Raw genomic sequence first — 25,916 nt, forward strand, 5'->3', positions numbered from 1 at the left:
ATAAGGATAGCCATAAACATCTGGGCTCTGTGCTGTGAAACAAATTCAACATACTCAGAATAACTTCCAGTTACCTGGATTTATGACTTTACCCTACCCTAACATCATCAGTCAGACAAAGAGGCCATAAGAAAGTAGGTATCAACATTAGGTTAAACCAGGTCAGTCTAGGTACAAGTGCTGTAAAATGACAAGGGTGGCTTTGGCAGCATGTGACCAATTTGCCACCTAGCCGAAAACCCGTAGTGATCACGTACGTGTCTGTAGTATTGGAAGAGTTGAGACACATTTTTTTATAAACACTGCATCTCTGTGGCTTTTAAACCCCAAAACACGCTGCACCAAAAATTAGCCCACTCCAAGAATCGGGTCTCCCGACACAAACAGAGTAAGATAGTGTACGCTGTTAAGTGCCAAGAGGATTGCCAGGATTTATCTATTGGAGAAACCAAACAACCTCTGCCAAAGCAGATGGCACAACACAGAAGAGCTACCTCATCAAACCAAGACTCTGCGGTCTATTTACACGTACAGGCCAGTGCACACTCTTTCAATGATGAGGATGTACACATCCTGGACAGGGAGGAACGTTGGTTTGAGTGCGGAGTCAAGGAGGCCATTTACGTGAAAAGGCGAGGAATCCAGGCGGGGGCCTATGGGTACATCTTTCACTATCTTACAATGCTGTGATTGCAGCCATTCCCCAGCTCTCTGTAAATGGTACTCATGGCCATTGATCAGTCGTCTTTGATCAGTGGTCTTTGATCAATGATCTTTGATCACTAGTTGTTGATCAATGGTCATGAGAATTTGCATAATTATGATGAAGAAACTAACCTCCCAGCCTACTGTTCCTTCAGTGGTGCTAGTTTCTCATTATACAAATGTACTGTTTATAAGATTGGGGAAACCTGCAGTCAGCTGAGACTGAAGAAGTCACTTAGATGAGTGACGAAACGTTTCTCCCACTGAAAACGCTACGTCCAGATGAACAGAATCAACTTTTTGGGACTTGGAGTTGATGTTCCTCACTTTTGCCTAATAATGATTTACATTTCAGGTGTAGAGAGGTTGACCCAAACATGGAAGCTTTTTTGTTCCATTTAACTCATAAGGAGCAGTGGGCAGCCACCAGCATGGTCAGCATCAGTGGTCATTACTTGTTTTCTCTGTACATTTGAATTCTGGGTTAAATTGTCCTAAAACAAAACTCCCCCTACTGAATAATTTACAGCCAGTCCCTGTAAACTGGCTCTAAATTATTAGAGTGGGTGTCAAATGTAAGGCTCGAGGCTCACAGTCGGCTCATAAATGTTCGATTTTAACTGTATTTTCATGAGTTTTACTGCTTGTCCTGCTGATAAAGACCTCCCCCATGTGCATTCATACCACACTAAAGTAATTAAGTAATAGATAAAAAGTTCAATGACAGAAAAGTTGCATTTTCTTTGTGTACTATAGAAATCTCTCTGTTATTTATTTATTTATTTTACAATCGGCTCATAATAATAATAATAATAATAGTAATAATAATAATAATAATAATAATAAAAAGGTAGAGGACAGTGCGCTACCAGGACGTCTCTGTAATTTTACAAAATGATTGTTTAAAGTTTAAACCCAAAGAGTCATGCTGACAGATTTCTTTGATTAACTACATTAGCATTTCTCTATCATGTAGAAAAAAAAGACATACGATTGTAGCAACACTTCTTTTTCCCGTATTAAGATATCTCATGGATTGCAGTTAAACTTCTGTACAGTGACAAAAAGAAGGGTTTCACTGGTCAGGACCACTTAAAGGCAAAGTGGGTGGTGCATGGTCCATGATGTAAAATGAGTTGGACATCACTGCTATACAGTATTATGGTGTTTCTATTATTTTGACCTGTTTTTGATGAACACGTGTTACCTTTACCTTCACTGCTGCTGACTGTAGGTCCTTGATCGTTTTACAATAAAAACAAAAACGACATTAAAAGTTTGCAGATACTGAGATTTACCAGTGACACTTCAGGTTTCACACTGTGCACCTTCCCTACGGTAAATCACACCATATTTATTGATTTAGCACCTTTTACGAAGGTGGACTGCAGTTCAAAGTCCTTTATAGGTAACTTATGAGCAAAGACAGTCGATACAGGAACTTTTTCCTGAAAAAAACGTGCAGTAAAACAATCATGTGTTATATGATCTGGTGGCTCATTGTGAAGCAGAATAATGCAGCTGAATGGTTTCATGCAGACTCACAGAGTGGCGTCTTTAAATATGTAAACTTTTACCAAACCGGACAAACAAGAAATCTGATTTGCAGCAGCTCAACATCATGGATGGCTGGGTTTGGCTCGTTTTCACTCTGGGTAAGAACAACTGAGTTTATCTGATTGTTGCTGGCATTTCTGGAGTTGTTAGTGAGACACAGTGTGACCTAAGTCACATCATATGATACCATAAAACACAATTTCTACTGTATTTTTTCCTTGACAACAATAACTATTATTTTAGTCATCACTGAAATCTCATCTAAGTCAAACTTGATTTTTCTTAATTTTAGATAAATAAGGTTAAACTAATGTTTACAGTATGAACAGATAAGTTATGCATGCAATATATAAAATTATTTATATAATTTGTCTATTTTTTTTTTGCTTTTCTCAGACTTAACCCAACAATTAAAAACATCTCAGCAACAGAATGGAAAAACATGTCATTTTATTGTTTTGGTTAATTTGTCATTCCCCAAAAGTTGATTCTGTTCATCTGGACGTAGCGTTTTCAGTGGGCGAAACATTTCCTCCTAAGTCATCCAAGTGACTTATTTAGTCTCAGGTGACTGGTGGATTCCCCAACCTTATAAACAGTACATTTTTTTGTTTTCTTTAGGTCACGAGCAGTTGTCCAAGCATTTCACTACATATCGTACTGTGTATGACTGTGTATGTGACAAATAAAAAAAATTTGAATTTGAATTTGATTTGCACAATGACTGATACCAGCCCACTGAATGAAAAATGGGCTGGGAGGTCAGTTCCTTGATTGTTAATATAAAAATTGTGAGACTAAAGAAATCACTTTGATGACTGCTGTTTCTTCCACTAAAGATGCTACATCCAAATGAACAGACTCAAGTTTTTGGGATTTCCTTGCCTGGATGATTGAGCATGTATCAAGACTTTTCTTTGTCATTATCTTTATAACTAGCAAACTCTGTGATATATATACCTGTATATACACACACGAGTGCAGAATTTGTATTAATTATTTTTCTACATCATATAGATGTTGATGCTCACAGTGATCTATGCAGTGTCTGTTAAACACTTTTTTTTTCTATTTTTTATGTCACTGCTCGAGATTAATTGTTTGCAAAACTATGACTGTTATGTGTGTCCCATAATCATAATGAGCAGTGCCCAGCTATAAAACATAACAGTTCATCATAAAACAGCCCAGATTTTCTCTGTGGATCAAGCCTAGGCATCATTATCAAGTAAAGAGTTATTAATTAGTTGCAACACTAGATTGTAGACTTGTACTTAATTGACACATTGGTGTTTTTCTTAAAAAAGTTATAGAAAACAGAAGTGTTACACAATAAATCGTTCGCTATTACCTTTCAGGAGCTCCATATTAATAGATTTTAGTACTGAGTGCATTTTTGTCATTCAGACTTTTATTTCAGACTGAAAAAAACATTACTGGATATCAGGGTTCAGACGTTCATGTCCCCTCAGGTTGAAATTGAATGACCTGAGTAGTCCTGATTCTACCTGTACTGCTACCATCAGATCATCATTTTAATGTGCAGTACCTGTAAAACTATCTGTATCAGCCTAAGCTGTGCATTGTGTTTAATAACAACACACTAAAGTCATGGTAAGCACAGAAAATACTCTACATTTAATTTGTAGTACTTTTATAGTATTTGTTTTTTACATATCACTTCTGCTGACAATCACTAATTACAAAGCATGTTAACATTGCTAATGTCAAACTGATCATTGTAATGCTGATGCGTTTCCCACATCTGTTCCTTTAGCCTCCTCCACAGCTGGAGCAGAGTTGACTGCAATAACAGACATCCCTGATACTGCAACTACTGCACTCCTGCCCACTGCTCTTCCTGATCATTCTACTACCTCACAAAATATTACTACTACACCAAGCTTCACCGCTTCACAAAGCATTACTGCACCAAGCCTTACTACTACACAAAACATTAGTACTGCATCAAGCATTACTACTGCCACACAAAACATTGCTACTGCACCAAGCATTACTACTGCTACACAAAACATTACTACTGCATCAAGCATTACTACTGCCACACAAAACATTACTACTGCATCAAGCATCACTACTGCCACACAAAACATTACTACTGCACCAAGCATTACTACTGCTACACAAAACATTACTACTGCATCAAGCATTACTACTGCCACACAAAACATTACTACTGCATCAAGCATCACTACTGCTACACAAAACATTACTAGTACTACACAAAACATTACTACTGCACCAAGTGCTACTGCTACTATTACACAAAACATTGCTACTGTACCAAGCATTACAAATACTACACAAAACATTACTATTGCACCGAGCATCACTACTGCTACACAAAACATTACTACTGCACCAATCATCACTACTGCTACACAAAACATTACTAGTACTACACAAAACATTACTACTGCACCAAGCATCACTACTGCTACACAAAACATTACAAGTACTACACAAAACATTACTACTGCACCAAGCCTTACTACTACACAAAACATTACTACTGCATCAAGCATTACTACTGCTACACAAAACATTACTACTGCACCAAGCCTTACTACTACACAAAACATTACTACTGCATCAAGCATTACTACTGCTACACAAAACATTACTACTGCCACACAAAACATTACCACTGCACCAAGCATCACTACTGCTACACAAAACATTACTAGTACTACACAAAACATTACTAGTACTCCAAGCACTACTGCTACTACTACACAAAAAATTACTGCAACTACACAAAACATTACTACTGCACCAAATGTTACTACTATTACACAAAACTTTACTACTTCCCCAACAATTCCTATTACTACATCTAAAACTTACACTACACCTTCTACTTCTACTAGTACTACATCTCCAACTTCAGTTACCCCGCCTACCACCACTGCCCTGAAATGTGATAATGGAGGGGAAAACGTAAACGGTGTCTGCCTCTGTCCTGATGAATGGACTGGAGAGACATGCTCAGAAGGTAAGAACAAACAAACAAACAAACAAACAAAGAAGGTTGAATTTTTTGTTCACTTTTTAGATTTGCAGAAAACAGCAACTATGTGATGCTATTAGCCGCAAGCTGATGCTTTGTGTCAGTAATTTACTTTTATATTTGTTGTTACATTAAAGTTTACATAAATTACATTTTTTTCTGTGATATAAAGATGTGGGAAACCACAACCAGATCGTTAACTGAAATAAATAACTAACCAACACTTTGAGCAGTCATTACATGTCCAAACTTAGGATCTTCGGGTCTTTACTTTATTGTGTGATCCAGCTTTTAAACTACAAAAATCCTGTCTCAGTTATAAAACAAAACAAAACAATAAGAGAGGGTTATGCAAATGCAATTTTAAAAGAACATGCCATTGGAGTCCGCTCAAATGTGATTGGTCAACAGTCAACAGCATTCAGATTGTAAATAATCACTGAAACTCAAATTCTTTCTCTAAACATGGATCATCGATTTTTTTCCACTTTTGTATTTTTATATAAATAACTAATTATATGTTTTTTCTGCCTATATTTTAATACCTTTGTCTTCTTAGTAAATTTCTGCGCAGCCCAACGATTTGAAGGATTCAGGTTCCCCCGTACACCCATTGGTTGGTTCGCATATTCTGATGAAATATGTGAAGTGGGAACAAGTGGCGGTAAGTCATCCCTTCAGTCCAACATCACTTTGTCAGGTACACCCCAATGTAGTGATGTTTGTCTTTCTATCCCCACTCAGCTGGAAAACCTCAGGCTTCAACCAGATGCTTGTTCATGAGCGAATCACCAGGTTTCAACACTCTACATATCTTCCAGTGTAACCTGACACTCAGTGATATACAACAAAATGTAAGAACTGTTTTTATTCTTCTGAAGACTTATTACTTGATGGTCTTATACAGTTGCAGCTTGAACTGAGTATTTTATGTAATCCGGTAAAAAGGCAGCAAGACATGCACAGGATTACACATTCATTTAAGGACCACAAAAAAAAAAGAAAAAACGTATTTCTTCCACTCAGCTGACCAGTCCAGCTGATTTAGAGATGCTGGCAACCAGCACTCAGATTCTGACATCCAACCCAGAAGAGCTGACGGCCGAAAATGTTACAGCAGCGGCTGAGATCGCCAACACACTGCTGCTGTCTGCAAACGCCACAGAGGTACAAACAGTCAACAAAACTTAAGAAAAAACCCTGCTGTAGCATCAGTAGTTACTGACTGTAGCATCCTGGTTCATGTTTGTGTTGCAGAGTGTCAGAGTGGCAGCAGTAGCAACGGTCAGTCAGCTGCTGAACACCACTGTATCAGATGACACAGAGGAAAACAACACAACTCTGGGGTGAAGTACTAAGAATAAAATATTAATCTATTAACTCATATGACGTCTTCAATTGTGTTTAGCTTAAATTAGCCGCTTTTCCTGGTTTAAAGCAACTATACTCACTAGGTACTTCATTAAATACACATTGATTGTTGCAGGTTGGACTGATGCTCTTTTAACTTCAGAACTGCATAGATTCAACAATTTGCTGGAAATGTTCCTCAAATTTTGGTCCATATTGTCATGATAGCATTGCACAATTGCTAGAGATTTTTTGGTTGCACACCCATAAACCCTTTTTCAGGCTGTTTTCTGTAAACTCGACATTTAAAGAGAACACCCGTTTTAAGCAAATATCCCAGCAGATCATCAGTTTCCAAAATACTCAGACCAGTGCATTTGACACCAAAAAACTACATTCAAAGTCCCAACCTGTCCCCATTCTAATGATTAGTTTGAAATCCAAGATGGTCATCTTGACTATGTCTATATGCATGCATGTACTGAGTCACTGCCATGTGATTTGCTAATTAGATACTTTCATTAATGAGCAATTTTGTAAATGTATCTAACAGACCAGTGAGTGTAAGACAGCCTGTTTTGTGGTTGCTTTTGTTTGTTATGTCCAGGCTGACGGTGACTCTGGACCAGCTCTCAGTGAACCTCAGCCTCAGTCTCAATGCATCTCAATCTCAGGTGGTTCAGCCAAACCTGGTGGTCCAGTCGGCACAGATCCCTGCTGCAAACACTCAGGGAGTCCAGTTCACTTCTCTTAGAGGTCAGTGAGAAACGGTGTTAAAGAAAAGTAATCCTCCAATTTTTTAATTTTTTTCCCCCATTTTACTGCTTTTCATCCCTTACATACAGTTTGGGTCAAATTTGACTAAATTTGACACTAATAAAAATACGCTAATAAAACTTTTAACATTCAAGGCATATCTGTTCAGATAGATATTAGATCCACCGGTGTGCGTCAAGTCAAGAAATATTGTGGTTTTAGGGAATCTTTAAACTGTAAAACTGTGTTGAAGTGGGGACAGTTAACAGAACTGTTTGTGTTCCCCCCACAGTTGTCCAGGTTCTTGCATGGACAGGCACCCACAGGTCTCCTCTCAGAATATCATGATGTAGTGGAACAATTTCAATATTTGTAGCTTTAAGATTAAAGATCCAGTGGTAAGGTTCTGCATTTTTTATTATGTGATCACAAACAGCTCACTTCTTTTGCTGCTACAGGGACATCTGGCAGTTTTGTAGCTGAGAGAATTCAGCTGAACACAAATGCAACACAGGTTGTGGTGGGAAACGGTTTCATAGCTGATGCCCTCATTTATGTAAGATTCCCTCAAGGTGAGTTTTCTAGACTTACACAGTCTTACAACAGAACTTGTTAAGATGCTTAAGGTGTCACTAAGAGGTATTTAAGAGAGCTGTTTTAGTTTGTTATTAATAAAAATGGAGCACTTCTATTTCAGACATTGTCAGTTCTTGTTACACCCACACAAAAGTTTACCAACTGCAGTGGATTTCTTTCTCTTATGTCAGGCAAAGGTGTCAGAAGTCGTCAGACAGACTCAAACGTCTCTCTGGGTTTCGTTCTCTATCAGAACGATCGTTTCTTCCGTTCAAAACTCTACATGAGGCGACGGGCCACCATCAGGGTCCTGTCAGCCAGCGTCAGAGGGCAGGAACCCAACATGGTGCCACAACATGTGGAGATGATGTTCAGGCCAAGAGTAAGAAATCCAGCATTTCAAATTAAAGTCAATTTTAATATTTGTTGACCTATTTTAAGTCAGTTTTATCTTCAAGATTTCAGATAATGGTGACCACTGGACAGCTTTTCCTTCAATAACTTGTGATCTCACCTGACAATGTATCATGTTTGACCTTTATCTGCAGGTTTAGGGCACACAGATAGTGAGCAGTGTTTATGGTGTTTTTTATGAGACAGATAAATTAATAAACTTGCAGTAGCTGTAGCAGCTGTGATAATGGTGTAAAAATAGAACAATACCAATATACACATCACAAAGTAAAATATTCATACCTAACTTATGACCAGTTGTGTTTTTATTGTTAAAATGGTTCTGTGTTATTTTCAAAGAACTGCATATGTGCTATAAACTCTAAAAATGTGAAACATACCATCTGCTTTTGAAAGCAAATGGTATGTTTACATGTAAATCAGAGTTGTGGATTTCTGAGTAAGGCTGTGTATTTCTGTTTCAGAACATAAGTGGGACGTCTCTGTACGACTTCTCTTGTGTTTTCTGGAACTACAGTCAGAAGGACTGGAGCACCAGTGGCTGCTCTAAAGGAAACACTTCAGATGGACTCATGAGGTGTTTCTGTAACCACACCACCAACTTTGCTGCTCTCTGGGTGAGGGTCACAAGTTTTCAGGGCAATAGATGACGTTACAGTGTTGGGTTGCAAATTTTGAAGCCTATATGATAACCTTCAGATCCAATTAAAACCAAAACACTCAGAAAGATCCTCTGGAAAAGACTAGAATTCTTGGAACAGAGTTTATTAAACAGTGTCATATGAAGAGCAGAACAGTACATTTACAGCAAAAAAAACACATGGAAAGCAAGCAAAGCAAACCCTGGGGTGTAGGGTCTTAAAGCACAAACAGCAACAACACACAAAATGACAAAAAGGAAAAAAGCAGCAGTCTGGGGCATATCGACCCTCCTCTTACAAAGGATCAGTGACCGCTCCTCCTGTTGTTTGGTAAATTTCCACCCAACAGCAGGAGGAGGAGCAGGAATTTCCGATCAAATCTACAAATGTCAATATTATCTCTATTATTGATACTTTTCTCCAATCCATTGTTAATCATACTTGCACCTTGCTCCTTTCTTTTAATCTTACACTTATGTTACATACCTTTCTGACCCTACCCCATAACTTTTCAAGCACCAGTCTTACATCCATCATTTTGAAATGTGTCCCTTCATCGGTTTTATGGCCAAAGTGATTCCAAAAGTTTGCAAAACGGCAGCTAACAGTTAATCAATTTGACAATTTTGTCAGGTGCACTTGTCAGACGTAAACTGGTATCTATGCTAAGAAAGGGTTTTTCTCATCTTCTGGCGGCTGATGCGAGAAACTGAATCCCAGGTGCATGCCCACCGGGGCCAGGTTTGTTTACCGTATAGGTAATGAAAGGGCTGGACACAACGTGGAGCAAAAAAGATGAGCACGGAGAAAAAGGGTCCCAGGTGCATGCTTTAGCAGTGCCAAGTTTAATTAACCCTATGTTTGGACTAGTCACCATTGGCCTTAACACAATCAAAGGTTACTTACTGATCCTAATTACTACATTTTCAAACAGTATTGAACAACATGTGTTCATACAACAAGTGGCACAAACTTCATTAATATAATTAGAGATAATATTTGACTTAAATATGTGGGTCTTGTGATCTCGAACATGTGATTCCATTATATAAAATACTCCAGTATAGGTATATATATATAAAAAAAAACCACCCAGCACGCCCCCCTGCGGGCGGTTTATCCTTCAAGCTCGGGTCCTCTACCAGAGGCCTGGGAGCTTGAGGGTCCTGCGCAGTATCTTAGCTGTTATATATATATATATATATATATATATATACAGTGTTGGGAAGGTTACTTTTAAAATGTATTCCATTACAGAATACAGAATACATGCCCCAAAATGTATTCTGTAACGTATTCCGTTACGTTACTCAATGACAGTAACGTATTCTGAATACTTTGGATTACTTAATATATTATCATGCTTTTTACAACAACGTGAATGTACTATTGCTGTGTGATTTATTACTATTACTGAAGGTCCGCGACTCCGAACTGTAGTAAAGGGACCTCTGACTAATACGGCGGGGTCCCTGTCGGCTCGTAGCTGAAAAATAGCTTTACTTTGTTGTGTGGGTCAACTTTTCTTGCGAGAGACAGAGAGAGGCGTTGAAAGGCTGCTCCAACGGAACTTATTGTTTTCAGAGGAAAACACGAACACGGTGTACAGTCGAGTCTTCATAGCTTACTTACAACTGGGCTCGTCAGGCACTCTTCTTGGCTGCAGTGGTTATTATTATATTTACATGCTTCCAGCTCCCGTTTTTCCTCAGTGACAACTCGTACCTTTCCACTCCCCTTTTTCTCCCTCCTAGCGCTCACAGACCCCTAACGTGTATGGCAGTCCATTCTCCCTGCAACACGGAATACACTGCCCATGATGCTACATTCTTTAGAGCTATGCTTGTAGCATTCTGCCTGTTAGCTTAGCACAACAAAAACGAAAAGGCGCTCTCTCACCCAGGAAACACACAGTCGCAGAGAGAGAGAGAGAGCATCGCCCGGTAACCATGGCAACCGTAACACTGCCGCCTGGAACAACAGAACGTAGCTGTCAAACAAAACCTAAAAAGTCCTGACCCGCGACAAAATGAAACAGGAAAGTACCGCAGTGTAATCCATTTATTTCAACAAAGTAACTGTATTCTGAATACCACCTTTTTAAACTGTAACTGTAACGGAATACAGTTACTCATATTTTGTATTTTAAATACGTAACGGCGGTACATGTATTCCGTTACTCCCCAAAACTGTATATATATATATATATATATATATATATATATATATATATATATATATATATATATATAGTGTATATGAGTATATATGATTACATAGTATATATGTGAGTATATGTCAAGTGTATACAGGTATATATGTCATATGTATCATACAAAAAAACCTCAACAACAGCTTGTTAAACCTTGGTCATGAAAATGGTTCAAAATGTAAATCTAACTCATCGCAGATATTTTATGAGTTTAAATCTGAATCCTATTTTTCAGTCATACAGAGAGAACTACGAGTATGCAGAAGCTCTGGGTGTGATCTCCATTGTGGGACTTTCTCTTTCTATTCTGGGTTTGGTTGTGACGATCATTTATCACATTAAAGAAAAGTAAGTTTGGGTTACTTCACAGATAAGAAATGATGTTTAATTATGCTGCATTAAAATTCTCTCATCACATTTACCAAACACTTCTAGTTGTTATTTAACAAACTGAAACTTTCTTGGATGCAACAAATAGTTATTTTCATTTTACATTAATGCTTTGATTATTTTATTTGACCTATAAAGTCTAAAAGTAGTAAAATTGCTGTCTGTCTGTTTTTATATATATTTTTTGTGGTGTTTTTCTTTAAGAAATACCAAAACTTAAAAGATATTAAAACTTCTTTGTTATTTTTCTCTCTGTAGCTTCTTCAGCAAGTCTCATGGGCAGCCAAGTAACTTGAATTCAAAGCTGGCTCTGCTGTGCATCTACCTCAGCCTGCTGGCCTTCATCATCACCTTCCTCTCTGGAGTCCAAAACTCCAGCAGACAGAACGACACTAAGGTGCAGAGTGATGATCGGATCAACAACATCTTGAACTCTGATGAACACATAGAACCAGACCGCGGCTCGTGTACGGCTGTAGCAGCTCTGCTGCACTTCCTCCTGATGGCCACCTTCATGTGGAACAGTGTATACAGCACTCAACTGGTGCTGCTGGTCCGGTCAATGCGCCGCAGCCTGCCAACACACTGGACTCCACTGAGTGTGACTCTGGGATGGGGTAGGACATTCAGAAAGAAAACAAAAATGCCAAATTTGAAATATTTTAGAAGAACTTTAAAGTAGTATAATTAGAAGGAAAAAAGTCATAACATTAAGGAATGCAGATACACAGCACTGTGCTAAAATCTTGAGCTTCTTATCATTTATTTTAGTTTAAAACAAAATTAAAATAAAAACTGAACATTTTGCAGTGATACACAGTTACATCCGCAAACCCCCGGCACATCATTTTCAGATCACCGCGGTCTTACGCTACTCAGGTTAAATTTCATTTTACTTAAACTGTTGTTTTGATTTGTTGTGTCCTGTTAGGAATGCCAGCGTGTTTCATGGTCATCACACTGGGGGTGAGCTACAGGGTGGACAATCCGCTGGGATATAGACAAGAGGAATTGTGGGTAATCTGTGAAATTCTCCACCCTACAATGACCTAAATTCCCAGTTTGGATTATAGAATAGTTTATATATTGTGAAATTTATGGAAGACCACAAAAGCCACGCGCATCAAAATGAAGAATTCTGTGCTTGAATAATAAATTGTAGAATAAATTCTGCATTTGCAAATTTATTTTTGAATTCCACATTAGAAAACTGATTTTTAAAATGTTTTTTAAAAAATTCATTTCAAAAACCTTTTCCGAATTCCAATTTAAAAAACTTATTTTCAAAATGCTTTTTAAATTCCACTTCTCATTTCAAAATCCATTTCCCTTTCCTGTTCGCTCACGGATTAGCTCAGGGATTTACATTTGCATTAGCAACTGGATTAGTAACTTCATTTTAAAAATCTTGCTGCAATACAAATTAGCCACACCGTGAGATGTAAGGAGCTCTCTGATTGGTTGGACAGACACAGGCTGCCAGCCTGAATTTTTCTTGCTCATAGCTTTGCCCTGCTAAGAGGCTTGTGTGCTTGTACAAAGGCCGTTCAGCCTCGGGATTTACACTCGGCTCGACACGGATATGTGAAGAATGAAGGGACCCTGCAGCGAAACGGAGAGCTGAACCTCTGACTGTGTGCCTCTTTACTCAGTCTGACCACCTGTTGAAGGTAACGTGCTAACATCGCTAATGCTAGCATCACCGCACGTATCCCTGTTATTTTAAGGTCATCTTAGCTTATGAATCTTTTACGTCGCAGCTGTACAAGCTAGCTACGTTTTTTTTACGCTGCTGTGGTCTTCACAAATAAAGCTTGAAGCAGCTCAGACTATTAGCACTGAGCCCTATTACATTTATACAGTGTTAGAGCATTAGAGCTGCGACCTACAGCCTTTAAACTAGCGATTAAAATGCTGACAGTAAACTCATCAGTCCAGATGTTACCAGATTACTTTATGATACTTAGAATTAAAACAACTAAGACAGGCTGATTAAAATAACAGCTGTCAGTTCTCTCATTCCTTATATCAAAACTGGAGATCACACTACTGATTTCAGTTCATTTAATATGTGAGTGCACAGATTCATTCTCAACTGGACATAAATGATGATCAAAGGTTGTATATATGATGAATTCATCAAATCCCAGCCTCTAACACAGTGTGCTGAATCTTAGCATTTAATGTCCAGTATATTCTAATCAGCACACTTTAAGCATTCACTGCAACTACAGTATCTACACCTCTGTGGCAAATGTGTGGTAAAGATGCAGATCACGACATGTAATTATTAATAAAATATGCATAATGAAAAACACAAGATGAAATTGATTGAGTACGGGGTGGGCCATTTATATGGCTACACCGTAATAAAATGGGAATGGTTGGTGATATTAAAGTCCTGTTTGTGGCACATTAGTATATGTGAAGGGGCAAACTCCTCAAGATGGGTGGTCACCATGGTGGTCATTTAGAAGTCGGCCATCTTGGATACGACTTTTGTTTTTTCAATAGGAAGAGGGCCATGTCACACATCAAACTTATTGGTAATGTCACAAGAAAAACAATGGTGTGCTTGGTTTCAACGTAACTTTATTCTTTCATGAGTTATTTACAAGTTTCTCTTTGTTCTAAGCCATTGACATGTCGAAGAGGTTAACACGTGAGGAGTGGATCAAAATTGTGTTGATATCTGTTGAAAGCAGTAACCGGGTCATTGCAGCAGATTTAAATGCAAGACATCCTACGAGACTGCCCATCTCCCATGCTACAGTTAGCAAACTGCTTGCTAAGTTTCGTGAAACTGGTTCAGTGTTGGATTTGCCAAAATGTGGACGCAAGAAAACTGTCACTAATGAAGAAACATCAGTGGCTGTCCTAGCTTCATTCAGCAAGAGCCCACAGCGTAGCACTTGCCGCATGTCACTGGAGAGTGGCATTAGTCGGATATTAGCTACTCACAAATGGCACCCTTACAAACTACAGCTACTGCAGCATCTCAACGAGGATGACCCAGATCGGTGCACAGAATTTTCAGAATGGGCAAAACAAAAATTGGAACAGGACCCTCAGTTGACGCACAAGATTTTGTTCAGTGATGAGGCAAACTTTTATGTAATACTTGCTCTTGACGAAGGCTGTCGCACTTTTCTCCTCTCCTCCTCCTCTCCCTTAGCTTCCCTGCTTAGCCTCTTGTGTCCTTGTCTAGGCTCGTGTTTTTTGTATTACTTTTCCCTGGAACACTCTCTCACAGTCTGTTCTCTAAAACCTAAAAGAGGAATTATGGATTTGATCAACTGGTCCTTGAATGCAATTGACACCCTTTTCTCAATGAGAAGTTTGGGCTCGGGTGAGCCTGAGTGCTGAAGATATCTACCTATTAGGAAGCATGATAACAGGGTTCTTGCTGATCGGAGCTGGCTTGGCCCTGACTTATCGAAGAATCAAGAAAGTGGAACCGGCTGTTTAAACCCCCACAAGGCTCTCCGCTGGGATTGAAACGATGGAACGAGGCGTGAGTTTCTCAAAATGGGCTCATTGAGTGCAGCACGGATAAGATCTTGGAGAAGCTTACGGCTGCCGTGAATACTCAGAATAAGACCTCTGAGCGCAAATTGGATCACATCTTGGAGAAGCTCACTGCGGTCATGAGTTCTCAGAATCGGCTCTTTGAGCACAAGAATGACAACATCACGGAGCGTAAGTTTGATAACATCATGGAGAAGCTCACGGCTCTCCAACGGGAGCTTGAAAGACCAGTGTCGGACTGTTAGAACAGCTTTGAAATTCTCATGAGTTGTTCGCACTAAAGTAAAAACCAGCATTACTACATGTGGATATCCCTTCAGCGCCAGCTGCCGTCTCAAGGCTGGAGCTGAACAAAAACACCCTGATAACGACTGTGTTTAGACTGTTCTTCCCATTCTATGCAAGGCTACCTGGGTTGGCTGGAAGACTGTTTACTTAGCCTGGCAGGGCGAAGGACACTGTCTCAGCTCTAGACACATACACACACACACAGACATATATACACATGCAGATGTACACTCATCCCCCCTCCCCCCTCCAAACGCCTTTGAGGCTTATTCCCCTCCGATGCTGACAGTGGATCAAGGAGACCAGCGCTTATGCTGCAGGCCTGGATGCACTGTCTACATTGGCTGTCTCTCACCCTTTACCCACCCCTGTGTCTTCTCATGTGTTTCTTTGGTGTATTAAGAGTTTTTTTCATGTGCTATGTGCAGAGGTGTTTTTTTATTGTTCTCAAACTGATCTCCCTGTTGGAGCTCAGTCTGGGGGGAGTTATTTCTTTTCTCCTGATCTTTCCTCATGTTGTGCATTTTCCATTGTTATACCTCTCTGACCTGTCTTCCCCATGTGATGTTTGTGTCATGTATGTATGGTCAGAAGGGTAAGGTCGGCAGCCTTAACCCAATTTCCTTCGGGGTCAACCTTCAGGATCAATAAAGTTTTATTGAATTGAATTGATTTGAAAATTGAAGTTAACAAACAAAACCTCCGCTATTGGTCTGACACTAACCCACATTGGATGGATCCCTCCAAGACTGTTGGAACAACAAAAGTGATGGTTTGGTGTGGTATATGGGGTACATTCTTCATCAATGGAAACCTCAAGGCCACTGGATATTTGAAATTGCTGCATGATGATGTGTTTCCCTCTTTATGCACTGAAGCTGGCACGTTCCCTGAGTTTTTCCAGCAAGATGATGCACCACCACATTATGGGTGCCAGGTCCGAGCATTCCTAGATGAACAGTTTCCTGGAAAGTGGATTGGTCATCGTGGGCCAGTTGAATGGCCCCCAAGGTCTCCCAATCTGACCCCTTAGACTTTTATCTTTGGGGTCATCTGAAGGCAATTGTCTATGGTGTGAAGATAGGAGATGTGCAGCACCTGAAACTACGGATACTGGATGCCTGTGCTGGCATTTCTCCTGCGGTGTTGCTATCAGTGTGTGAAGAGTGGGAGAAGAGGGTTGCATTGACAATCAAACACAATGGGCAGCACATTGACCACATTTTATAAGTGGTCAGAAACTTGTAAATAACTCATGAAAGAATAAAGTTACCTTGAAACCAAGCACACCATTGTTTTTCTTGTGACATTACCAATAAGTTTGATGTGTGACATGGCCCTCTTCCTATTGAAAAAACAAAAGTTGTATCCAAGATGGCCGACTTCTAAATGGCCACCATGGTCACCACCCATCTTGAGGAGTTTGCCCCCTCACATATAGTAATGTGCCACAAACAGGACTTTAATATCACCAACCATTCCCATTTTATTACGGTGGCCCACCCTGTACTTTTCTCTGTATGCTCTGTGCTTATAAAGGCCTTGAATTCTGTGATATACACTGTAAATGATGTGAAAATTATTTTCACAGAGGTCTTAAAGTAGTTAAATCACTGCTGATAGCCTGGTTGTTTATAGTATCAATGTTTTTGTGTCTGTAGGTCTGTTTGATAACAATTTGGACTCCTCTGGGAGATGAGGATACACCCACATCTGTTCCATACCGCAGTCATGGATGGTGTTATGGCTCTGAGTCAGCTTTGGGGCATCAGACACACACACGGGGAAACCAGCACCTGGACTTCATGAAGGAAAAACTGCCTCAGTGATGACTGACTGGCTCTTTCTTCTTTAACACACAATTAAAATCACTCCAAAAGAGTGTAAACCTACTGAGGAAGTCTGTAACTTTTTACACATTTGTACTTTTACTTGTTTTATGAGTTATATTTAAGAAGAGTAAAGTTATTCACATAAAGTTTTTATTCTTTTGTAATATGTACCACAGTCATACTGAAGTTAGAAAAAAATATGTCTACATATCATATAAATATATATATATATATATATATATATATATATGTGTGTGTGTGTGTGTGTGTGTGTGTGTGTGTGTGTGTGTGATCTACAGTATCAAAAGCGGAGCTGAGATCCAACAGAACCAGAACTCTGTACTCTCCATCAAGATATCACTAGATACTCTAAGTAAAGCCGTTTCAGTAGAATGTAATTTACGAAAACCAGCATTTTTATCCAGGAAATAGTCAAGTTGTTCTACTACTATTTTTTCTAAAATCTTTGATACAAAGGGCAATTTGGATATTGGCCTATAACTGTTAGGAAGAGATGGATCCAGGTGGGGTTTCTTTAATATTGGTTCAACAACAGCTTGTTTAAAGAATCTGGGAACTGAGCCAGTATAGAGAGAAATATTTATCACTTCCACAATACAGGGGCTAATGGAATTAAACACGCTAATGAAAAGTGAGGCAGGTAGGACATCAAGAGGCTTGAAGTCTGTTTCATATGACAAAATAGGACTCTGATGTCCTGTAATGTGTAAAAGAGGACCAAGTATCAGAGCAAATTGTAAGTTTAATACTGAGAAGATGAAGGAGAGATATTTGACCTCATGGCAGTGACGTTATTTGAGAAATTGATTAATTGTCTTAATTGTATTAAATTGGAATTCGAAAATGGATTTTGAAATGAAGTTTCTAAAAAGCATTTTAAAAATCAGTTTTTTAATGTGGAGTTCAAAAATGAATTTACAAATGCAGAATTTATTCTACAGTTCATTAAGAACAGAATTCTTTATTTTGATGAGGGTGGCTCTTGTGGTCCTCCATAGAAATTACATCCACTGCCTAAAAAAAATGTCATTTTCAGTAAATAAAGTATTTATAAAATTTTGATCAACACGTAGACAAAAGTGTTTTTTTATGTTCTTTTCCTCTCGCTGTAGTTGTTGGCTGGCAGCGTTGGATAAGAACAAACAGTTCAACTTTGGAAAACCGATGTTTTGGGCTTTCCTTCTTCCAATCGGCCTGATCCTGATTTACAACATCGTCTTGTTGGTTATTACCTCCATGACTACATGCAAAGTTGAACCCAGACTGACCAGGTAACATCTAAAGCTGCTGTTGTTTCAAAAAATATTTCAAAAATAAATTACCCAAATTTAAGTGGCTGTTAAAAGGTGCAATTCTCAGATATAAATATATTAAGAAAACCAACATTTAAAAATGAGAAATGAAAAAGAAAAACTTTGAACACAATTTAACTGTGAGCAAAACAAAATGGCTTTATTTCTTTTTGTTAATAATAACACTAATAACCAATAACAGTAATGCTCCATCTTTGTCTTCAGGAGAGGTGTATCAATGCATACACTCCATTTTCACAGATGTGATGAAAAGATTATGCAGAATCCTTTCTGACTAGCTTCCATGTGGATTTTAACTCTGTTTTTACTGTAGCAACAAGAAGTCATCTTTAAGCAGGAAGTTCCTCATTAGTTTATCTCTGGCGGTGTTACTCGGTCTGTCCTGGACTCTGGGATATTTCGTGCTGCTCAGTTCAGAAAAAACACACCTGATCTTCAGCATTTTGTTCTACATCTGTACAACCACACAGGTACGACTCCTTCCACTTCATTCTAGAACTGAGATTAAAGGTGTCATGAGCTTCTCAGACTTCAGGTAAACACATAAAATGCAAAAAAACAAAAACAAATGGGAGGTGATTGTTGAAAGTTTTATATTTAATTCATGGTATATCGAAGGGAACAAGGAAAACTGAAACATTTTAACTGAAGCAGTAGTAGTAATAAAAGTACGAAAATGCTGGTAACTCTTGCAAATATTAGGATATTAGAATAGAATAGAATTAGAATTCAACTTTATTGTCATTGCACATGCACAGGTACAGGGCAACGAAATGCAGTTTGCATCAATCCAGAAGTGCTTTAGTGATATAGATATATTACAATATATATTAGCAATAATATAGATATGTGAGTATATTACAGAATGGGTCTATTATGGTATGTTATAATGTACACGGTATGAAGTATGTTGTGAATATTCTATAACTATAAGTATGTACAGGCTGTAGTGAGTACAAGCTATGTACAGGATATGGACAGGATATAAATATGAAAAACTACAGAATATGAAATAAATAACTTTACAGAATCTGAGATATACAGCTATACAGAAATGGGAACTATGCAAGTTGTAAACAGTTGTAGGATTAAAGATTATCGAATGTACAGAATGATTATTTACACAGAGCTATACAGTAGTGCAGTTAAGATAAGTGAGGGTGTAGATAGTTTCTACAGAGGCTATATAAAGTGCTAGTGGTTGTGAGTGGTGGTTCAGTCCATGTTATTATTGTGTGTTTGAGGGTACAGTTGTCCATTGTGGGTGTGTGTATGTTCAGTCCATGAGTTTAACGTGGGTCAGATGTCAGGAGGCAGAGTTCAGGAGTCTGACAGCTGTGGGGAAGAAGCTGTTCCGGTACCTGGTGGTCTTAGTCCAGAGGCTCCTGTGGCGCCTCCCAGAGGGCAGGAGGGTGAAGAGTCCATGTGATGGGTGACTGGGGTCTTTGATGATTTTCCCAGCCCTTTTCAGACACCGCTTCCTGTAGATGTCTTTTATGGCAGGAAGTGGTGCTCCGGCGATGCGCTGGGCAGTTTTCACGACCCTCTGCAATGCCTTCCAGTCCAAGGCAGAGCAGTTCCCGTACCAGACTGTTACACAGTTGGTCAGGATGCTCTCGATGGTGCAACGATAGAAGTTCACCAGGATGTCTGAGGACAGGTGGTTCTTCCTCAGAGTCCTCAAGAAGAAGAGGCGCCGGTGAGCCTTCTTGATCAGCTTGGAGCAGTTGGTCGTCCAGGTGAGATCCTCGGAGATGTGGACTCCCAGGAACTTGAAGCTGCTCACACGCTCCACAGCCGTCCCCTTAATGTGGATGGGTGGATGTGGGTCAGCATTCCTCCTGTAGTCCACGATGAGCTCCTTGGTCTTCTCGGTGTTAAGCAGCAGGTTGTTTCTGTCGCACCACTCAGCCAGACGATCCACCTCCTCCCTGTAGGCGGCCTCATCGTTGTCACTGATGAGGCCAAACACCGTGGTGTCGTCTGCAAACTTAATGATGGTGTTGGAACCATCAGCAGGTCTGCAGTCGTGGGTGAAGAGGGAGTAGAGGAAAGGGCTCATCACACAGCCTTGTGGTACACCGGTATTATTAGTATTATATTAGTGACAAAGCCAAGAAAAACAAAGGTTCATCTCAGTAACCACAGCATTTAAAGAGGATGCCACACCCGAGTTTCAGTCGCTGTTGACAACTGACTGCAAGTAGCTCTGGTATCCAATTGCATCACCATTTTAAAAAGATAGCCTGGTGGGAGGCAACCTGTCTTCAAACAATCATGGCCTGACTTGAACTTCTGTTCTGCAGCAAGTACGTCACTATTTGTGGAGGAATTTCTATCATGGTACTGGGTCTGTGACCCAGTGTTTTGTGTTTGTTTAAGTTATATTCCTTGATTATTTGTTATTCATGACTTTGGTTTTCTTGGTGGTTTGCTGTTCATGTTATATTTGTAGTTCTAGGTCCTAGTTTTGGTCACTGTGTCTTCCCTGTGTTCCATGTTGCATATACAGTCAGTCATGTCTCAGTGTCAAGTCCTTGGCTGTATCCCAATTCAGGATCTGCATCCTTTCGCAGTCTTCGTGGGCCGGGTCCTCCAAAGACCGAGAAGGCCCGAAGTGCCAGTCTTGTGAAATGGGACCGTCTAGCCTCTGTCACGCTGCTCAGGTTGCCTAGCAACCATGATACTAACCGCTGGAAACGTTTCATACAGCATTGTTTGACAGAAATGAAGGAGACATTTCTTTTGTTCATCTGTTTGTTTTTACATGAGCTTTGTTTGATTTGATAAGTATCTGAGGCTGAGACCACAGGACTGTAAAACATGATTGTTGGGCTTCATTTCTGTACTGAACAGTCATTTAAAGATTAGCTAGTAAATAACAATTAGCTAATGTTGTTCATGAGACTAAAGTCATCTCACTTTGGTAATGTAAATACAATATGGCCAATATTAAATTAACTATTATATTAATTATTATTAGGTATTACAGCAGTGAACCTGAACTCTGTATCAAATACTGGGCTTCAGTAAAGATTCAAGTTGCAGTTATTTATATTTCCTAAAACCTTATATCTTCACTCAAAGACAAGTATCTTTTACAGTGTATATATAGATGTATTATATATTGTTCTTTTAATATGTTGGCTGATAGGTTTGTAGCATAAACCTATTCGCTGGAACGTTCAAGACAATTCTACTACACAGCAAAGCAAGACACAAGCAGGCAAAGTTCTTTATGTTTCTCGTATACAAGAAAGACCAACTGGACAAACACCGTTCCTTCGCTTGACCCCAGTTGCTCTTGTCTGCTCCCTCGTAACGCTGCTCTTTTATTGCGGTTACATGAATATACATAGGCTCATTTACATAGGTACACATGTAAACAAAGAGTACTGTCTGTGTGTGTGTGGGGGGGGGGGGGGTCAGAATGTGACCACATAAACAACTTCCCTAACCCTGCTGGTCTGGAAGTCCAGCAGTTCATCTAAACAAAAGGCACTTATACTAAAACAGATATAGATGTGTTTGCTGTACCATATATCAGTAAGAGAAGATACAAGATCTCTCATGACCCTAGGGTGTGAGTGTGTATGCCAGAACACTCTGGAATGCACACAAAGTCTTTGCAGACTACTAAGAATCACACATCTTATCACTACACAATCGATTATACACCTCTAAGGTCTGGTTAAATATTTCTAAGCATAAATGACAATCAACAATATAAACCTGACATTGGCATTAGTAAATATGTCTGAATCCTTACATATATGTGTAAAAAGAAAATGTACGACCTGTGATAACTGTTTCTGATAGAATGAAGAGTAGACTGATATATGAAATATTCCTTTATTGGGTGAGAAAATCAGACTATGTCATAACTGCTTTAAGTCATACAGAATAGATATCAGAGCCTTAAACAGGCTGACTTCTGCTAAATGGGTCAAACTGGGCACAAAGAATACAAACACATAACATCCTTATAGAATATGATGTAACACTATAGATCAACTTACCTCAGAATATATAAAGCATATAAACAATTACAGCAATATGATACAACAAACACAGCAGTGCTACTAATCCAAAATACTCAAAGCTTCATAGAACTGAAACAAACATTTTTTTTTAGGTCCATTCTGCTGCTGATACATACTTTAGGTTTCTGAATATTAAACTTGTTGCTGCCTTTCATAGTGTGTAACTTGAAGACCCTGAGTACTTTCCCCCACACTGAAAACATTTGAATGATAAAATTATTTTATCATTACCTAATAAGACTGATTCAGGACAGACAATTAGTTATTTTAAACTTTCCTAGCAGTCATTCACAAACAGGGAACAGTCTGTCTATTCCCTCCATCTGTCAGCTGCTGCTGGCTCTTCCTCACACACTGCTGAGTTTGTCCTGGTGGATCATCAGGGGTGCAATGCTGGACATTTGCAGTTTTCACACATGGAATTCAAATGTGTGATAAGCTGCAGGATTCAAACACAACACACAAGAATTTACAAAGTAATAAGAAAAATCTTGCAAAATAATTTCAGGTACTTTACTAATAACTATAAAGAATAATTTGTCAAACATGTCATCAAACATGACATTACTTACAAAAATAAAGAGAGTAACCATCATCTTCCCTTTCTGTTTTTTAGGGTTTACAAATTTTCCTCCTCTTCACAGCTCGAACACGGGCCTTCAGAGCCTCCATGTCACGGTCCATGCAGTACATTTCCTCAATCAACATCCCTCTGAACAACACAAAGTACAATCTGTGGAAGAAGTGGAATACCTGGAATATGAGCCAATCGGAGACCTACAGGGATCTGAGTGACATCGAAATGACCACCAGCAAAACCCTGTAGGACCTGAGGAGGACTTACAAAAAAGCCTCTTGCAGTAAAAACTTGTCATGTTGACAAGGATTACATGCATACATCACAATGAAAATTCATATTTTTCAGTGTAAGCTAATAGCTGGGAATATTGCTGAAGTCTCCTGGATGAGCTTCTGATTTTTTAAGTGTATTTTTGACTGACTGAACTGCATTTCCCAGAATTTCCAACATGCTGTTCTGCCATCAGAGGAAGAAGCGGTTGGATTTCCTGACTGCTTTGACAGTCTCTCGTTCTCTACATGAAAGATGACAGAGATGACATAGATTATAAAGACTGCTCTTCTACGCACTTTCTATCCAAAATTATGATCCTAAGTTGGCATTTTTCCTTCACAGCTATCTATAAGTTCACTGTATCTTGTATAAAAGACAATGTTTTGTTCATCACATAAATAGGCAACATAAATAAATATTTGTTGTCAGGTGGTAAAGTTCATATTTTATCCAATTCTTTACTTTCCACCTATAAATTAGAAATACAAAAATTGAAGGCTCTGAAAATGTGCTGAGGTTTGTTCATGCTTTTTGTACAATACTGATGCACTGTTATTTTTAGTGTTTGTTTTTGTGCTGTTATTTATGTCCAGCAGAAACTCTTGTTTCTGTATTCATTATGAATTCAAGGTGCTGCGCTGGTGTCCAAGCAGCTCTTCATACTGATCTGAAGTGATTAATGATGGTGAATGTGTCTTTTTAAAAACTGGTGACCCAGCTGGACAGAGCAGTGATCATTGCTGCCTCCAGGTGGTGACAGTTAGTTTGTTTTGACTTCAAAGTTCACAGCAGAGCTGAATGATAAACGTTTTATTTTACCAGAGAATAATGTTTATCATCATTTAAATTGTACTGGAAGCTTTTGAAATGTTGGAAATGTCACACCTTTTAATTTTAAAATTGCACTTTTTTCTTTAATGAATTACAGTTATTTGTATTTTAAGCTTTGGCTTGTGTCTGAAAACATTTAGCTGTCCACTAATTTCAGATTTGCAGCCTAAAAAGTATTATCAACACTTTGAAAGGAGCCAATCTGCATTTCTACTCGAAGTTTTGAGCCTTTAATTTGTCATTTTAATTTTAAAAGATTTGTCTTTAGTGGCGTATTGTTATTTCGTTATGTTGTCTACTAATCCAACAGCTTGTGGTTTAATATGAAATGTGAAGTTTTTGATATGATTTTTGTATTGAACAACTTTGTGACAGAAAAATGACACTTAATTGGAGAACATAGTTGTCTTTAAAAACTGATTTCCACTTTAAATAATTTTTTGTGTTATTTTGTTTGCTGTCTTTTTTATTTTCTTTCTTATACTCTAATGTGGTCTTCATGATTTAACAGTTCACTGGCATAAACAGGTTTTTCAGTGTTCTGTAATGGAAATGGCAGAAATATTCTTTTTTGCATTATATATTCTTATTTTAAAAGGTCTGAATTATTTCTAAATCTTCTAAAGTTATTACTAAAAACTTTATTTAAATAATTCCTCCACGGTGCTGTAAGACACATTGCCAGTTATTGCAAATGCTTGATTGCAGTTATTGCTTCTAAAACCAGTTATTAGGTGCAACTAGTTAGGTTATTATTATTAGGTTTAGGGGGCAATCACTTTTTCATACAGGGCCCTTAATAATAAATGCCTTCATTTAAAAACTGGATTTTTGTTTACTTGTGTTATTTTTGTTTAATATTAAATTTTTTGATGATCTGAAACATTTAAGTGTGACACGATATATACAGAACCTCATATGGGTATTTTGCAATCGCTACATTTATACGTTTACATATCACAGCAGTACTGCTGTATATCAAATGATCAGCGGATGTCAGTACATCGTGCATTGTATGATTTACCTTTTGGTGGGAAAAAAAATTCACAGGCATTTATCATACCATCACTAGTTGTGAGAGTCCCAGTCACCAGGGGCAAGGGTTTCCTCTATCCACAGTTTCCAGTAGATGTCTGTAGACGATGCATGTCAGACATGACCACTTTTGTAACACTTTTATTCTTGGCTGCAGCGTTCCAGCTGCCAGCCACACATACACCAACAACTTCAGTCAGGACCCAGTACAGACTTAAATGCAGGGGAAGTGTGATGAGCTCTGCCTCCCCACAGCTGCGCCACAGACCCACCACAATGTCTTAAATAGAGAAGGTGTTGAAGCTTTGCTCTGATTTCAAAGAAAGTGTTATGACCCAGGTCATGATTTTGTGTGTTGCTTTTGCTCGCCACACCTGAGGGTGGCGTTGTTTGTTCTCTGTCTTGTTTGCTAAGAAACATCTCCAAACTGCGAACTTTGCTGTCTAAATCTGAGTTGGAAATGGTTATTCATGCTTTTATTTCATCTCGCTTAGATTATTGTAACAACCTTTTTCTTTGTTTGAGCAAAAGGAATCTTGA

At 38.7% G+C, this 25,916-nt stretch overlaps 1 protein-coding gene across 1 annotated transcript; it reads left to right on the plus strand.

Annotated features, from left to right (window-relative positions):
* Window positions 1–655: 655 nt before the first annotated feature.
* LOC309700551 (adhesion G-protein coupled receptor G7-like) lies at window positions 656–25,162 on the plus strand (the record flags this gene model as incomplete). Its single annotated transcript, XM_082524150.1, has 17 exons — window positions 656–659; window positions 2,315–2,360; window positions 5,154–5,278; window positions 5,853–5,957; window positions 6,038–6,147; window positions 6,320–6,460; window positions 6,551–6,639; window positions 7,251–7,399; window positions 7,858–7,971; window positions 8,167–8,357; window positions 8,854–9,006; window positions 11,478–11,590; window positions 11,891–12,249; window positions 12,564–12,645; window positions 18,414–18,572; window positions 18,928–19,084; window positions 23,274–25,162. 17 exons carry the CDS (start codon window positions 656–658, stop codon window positions 23,481–23,483), a joined length of 2,307 nt encoding a protein of 768 aa, XP_082380276.1. The 3' UTR covers window positions 23,484–25,162.
* Window positions 25,163–25,916: the final 754 nt, after the last annotated feature.

Source organism: Aulonocara stuartgranti (assembly GCF_965226115.1).
Source record: "Aulonocara stuartgranti genome assembly, chromosome: 23".
NCBI classification, from domain to species: domain Eukaryota; kingdom Metazoa; phylum Chordata; class Actinopteri; order Cichliformes; family Cichlidae; genus Aulonocara; species Aulonocara stuartgranti.